The sequence below is a fragment of the Notothenia coriiceps genome, unplaced genomic scaffold (assembly GCF_000735185.1).
Source record: "Notothenia coriiceps isolate Sejong01 unplaced genomic scaffold, NC01 NC01_scaffold00037244, whole genome shotgun sequence".
In the NCBI taxonomy this organism is placed as follows: domain Eukaryota; kingdom Metazoa; phylum Chordata; class Actinopteri; order Perciformes; family Nototheniidae; genus Notothenia; species Notothenia coriiceps.
Genome location: NW_011369945.1, coordinates 17,988,132 through 17,991,784, shown reverse-complemented (window position 1 = coordinate 17,991,784; position 3,653 = coordinate 17,988,132). Strand labels below are relative to the sequence as shown.

Below are 3,653 nucleotides of genomic sequence, written 5' to 3'. Positions count from 1 at the left end.
AGGGAGAGACAGGGAAGCAAATAGAGAGGGAGAGAAGGAGATAGTTTCTTTCTGTGGATGCAGCACCAGCAGCTCGGATCCGGATGAGAGGTGACCGGGGCTGGGGGTGAAGGGGTGTGTGTGTGTGTGTGTGTTTGTGTGTGTGTGTGTGTGTGTGTGTGAGAGACTTCAGGAGCGGGAGAACTTGCTCCCTGTGTGCCTCCGATGTGCCGCNTGTGTGTGTGTGTGTGTGTGTGTGTGTGTTTGTGTGTGTGTGTGTGTGTGTGTGTGAGAGACTTCAGGAGCGGGAGAACTTGCTCCCTGTGTGCCTCCGATGTGCCGCCGAGGACCCCTCCTCCTGTTCCCCGGGACACGGCAGGCATCTGGCAGTGGTGAGATGTGAAGAGGCTTGAAATATGGCATGCAAAGATGCTTTCTGCCAAGAAGAAGGAGACGGTGGCAGCGATGCGCCCGGCTTTTGTTCGGACCCTATTCTACTTTTTGTGTTTGGTGACTTGGTGAGTGGCACATTGACGTTGTCCAAGAGGCTGGCACCGCGACGACACAGAGTTCTTTTTTCAAACTATGAAGTTATGGCACCATAATATTTTTTTTCCCTTTCTAGTGTAAGGAAAATCTCTGGACAGACAAAGAAGGATGAAAGGATCTACCCGGAGAATTTTACGCGTATTTTAGACCGACTTCTGGACGGTTATGACAACAGGCTGCGACCTGGATTCGGAGGTAGGCCTATGTAAAATAAAAAATAAATAAAAACATTTAAAATGTATTTTTAGAATATTGGTGTGCACTATGAGGCAATTTCGTTATGAAAACTACCAATATATATGTATATTTATTTGACTTTTTTGTGTATGTTAAAATACACCTATAAATGTAGGTGTAAACTTACTTTAAGCCCCAAATAAATCCTTAATGTGATTATATTTCACCCCTGTAACACTCGAAAATTCCCTTAAATTGTTTTAATGTTTTTTATTTATTATTTGTTTTTAACTTTTGTATGCCTTACAAGCTTAAAACACACCATCCATTGCGATAAGATAACTGCAACTCATTATTGAGCACTGAATTTACCCAATATCTCAGTGTATTTGCGGAGCCTTTTATTGCTAATCTGTATTTAATGGATTAGCGATGTTAAGGCCCCTTAAAGAACATTAAAGCGGAAGTAACTTCCACATAACCATCAGATGAGGCTATGTCTTGTTCAGAGAAAAAATAATGGCAACAATGTCATGTTTTTGTTAACCTCCTCTGTGTGGGAGATGTAGAACATGTTGCTTCATGGTCATGTGTGTCACTGTACGCAACGCTTTAGACTTAGCCACTGCAGTTACATAACCTTGTGTATGTTGCTGGACAAACGCTTAATGCATGAAAGTTCAAGTGCTCAAACTACGGATTTGGTTGTTCTGCACATCGTTGCATGGTAAGAAGCAGCCTCGTTTGGTTCACAGTGCAAACAGCCTGTCAACACACATGCATGCAGAGACACCAGCTTATCCCTGCATTTATAAACAACGCTATAATGTGCCTCCACATCCATTCACTGGGGGGGGGGGGAATCAAACAGGATTATGTTTAACATCGCTAAAGCTATTTTCTTTCATTCCCATTATGCAAAGGCACTACTACAGCTCTGGATGAGATATTGCATGTCTTTTGGGTTTTATGGGCTTTAGGTCTTTAAAGTGTGATTAAGACTGAGGCTGGACTGTGACATGTAAAGGATTTGAGCATTAAATGTAACATTGGTCTGTGTCATTGGTTCAATAGGTCCTGTGACTGAAGTCAAGACTGACATTTATGTGACAAGTTTTGGACCTGTCTCGGATGTTGAAATGGTATGCACCCCAATTTTAAGTTTACAAGTGTGTGCTTTGTTAATGATGTGATCTTGCAATATAGTATGGAAAACATAGTTCACTTTTTTATTTAACTTATTTGATTTATTTACTACCTGATATGTCTGTACTCTGTTGATAGGAATGATGTAAAGGGAGGGGATACAGGGTTAAAAGTGTTTGCTGTCTTTGATGTTACTGATATTTACTGTTTCATTTGATGCCACTTGCAAACTGAAAACCAATGAATATAATGATAATACTAATTCCACAAAACTGGTTTTCTGATTCCAGTTAAAACAGAAAAGCACAGGCAAGTCTTACTACTTTCATGAATGGATCACTAAAGGCTTCGGTGTATAAGCCCAGGGGCCTTAAGTTTATGGGGTCCCCCTCGTCTTCACCTACAAAATGTCACTAAGGAGTCACCAGACTTTTGCAGGTCTCCCTTGAAAAAGAGATCAATGATCTCAATGGGATACACCTGCATAAATAAAGGTTTGAAACCAACTAGAAAGGGACTCAAAATCATCACAAAAAACATCCTCAAGGAAACACAAATTACTTAAAGTAAACCAAAAATAACTACAGGAGATACGAAACAGCTCAAAAGATGAACAAAGAAACCTAATAGGCAACAGTCAAAACTTCAATCAGATTAAACAAAAACAACTGCAAAGAGATGAAACATTACTACAAAGGGACAGAGCACCAACAAAGATACTCAAGATGACGACAAATAAATAAAAAACAACATCAAAGAGACATACAATGACTACATAGAGACACACAATGACTACATAGAGACACAACGGGTCTACAAAAAAATACAATACAACATCAAAGAGACAAAAAAACAAACACAAAGAGACACAATATGAGTAAAAAGAGACATAAAATGAGTACAAAGAAACACAAAACGAATAACAAAAGACACACAATGACTACAAAGAGACATACAATGACTAAAAACAGAGACAACAACTATAGGAAACCACCATAGAGGCAAAATGCAAATGGACACAATATAACTACTTGGAGAAACCGAAATACAACAATGAGACACAAATCAAATAAAAGAAGAAAATAAACTACAGTATCAACAAGTCCTCCAACTCATACGACCAAATATGCAGATTATTCAGGCCCAATTATTACGACCAAATATGTCGTTTGTTCAAGCGCTTAATACGTCCTATAATTACGTTTTAAAGTGTTCGCCCTCTTGTGCTCCCGTTGAATGCAAACGTTACAGATGGTTGTTTATTCACAAATAACCAGTGCTTGAATTGGAATAAAAAAGGTGCCAGTACTCTAAATCAGCAACTCTTTCAAGTCAATTTATTTATACAACCCAAAAACAAGTATTTGGCTCAAAGTATATCCTATAATGCTGGTGGGTTTGTCTCTTTACTGTATATTTTAGAAACGGCTCACTGTACCTAAACAAAATGACTCCGGGTGCATCTGAGATCAGAGGGGGTGCAGTGGTAAAGTGCTATTTTTATAAGTGGGGGTGGACCTCGAATCCTATAGTCCGTGGGCATGCTCCCCCGGTAAGATTTTTAAATGTTGGACTTAAATGCATCAATCTGGTGCATTTTGAGGGGGAAATAAAGAGACTACACCCATAGGTTATCAGCCTCTCAGTCTGACAGGAGAGGACTCTCATCCCATCTTGTTGTTGGCGGTCTCTTGGAGAGACAAATGTCTATCAACTGGGTATCTCCCGAAACATTTGGCAGCAGGCTGTGGACGAAAAGAGAACATTATTAGTATTTCTTAATAATACGAAAATAACAGTTA

The 3,653-nt window shown here is 39.6% G+C and overlaps 1 protein-coding gene across 1 annotated transcript in view; it reads left to right on the top strand.

Moving 5' to 3' along the window:
* Positions 1 to 231: 231 nt before the first annotated feature.
* gabra4 (gamma-aminobutyric acid type A receptor subunit alpha4) overlaps positions 232 to 3,653 on the top strand; it is a 17,950-nt gene continuing 14,528 nt past the window's right edge. Inside the window, exons 1-3 of the mRNA XM_010793793.1 lie at positions 232 to 497; positions 605 to 723; positions 1,780 to 1,847. Coding sequence (XP_010792095.1) covers positions 409 to 497; positions 605 to 723; positions 1,780 to 1,847 — 276 coding nt within the window. The 5' untranslated portion in view covers positions 232 to 408. The remainder of the gene's footprint in view (positions 498 to 604; positions 724 to 1,779; positions 1,848 to 3,653) is intronic.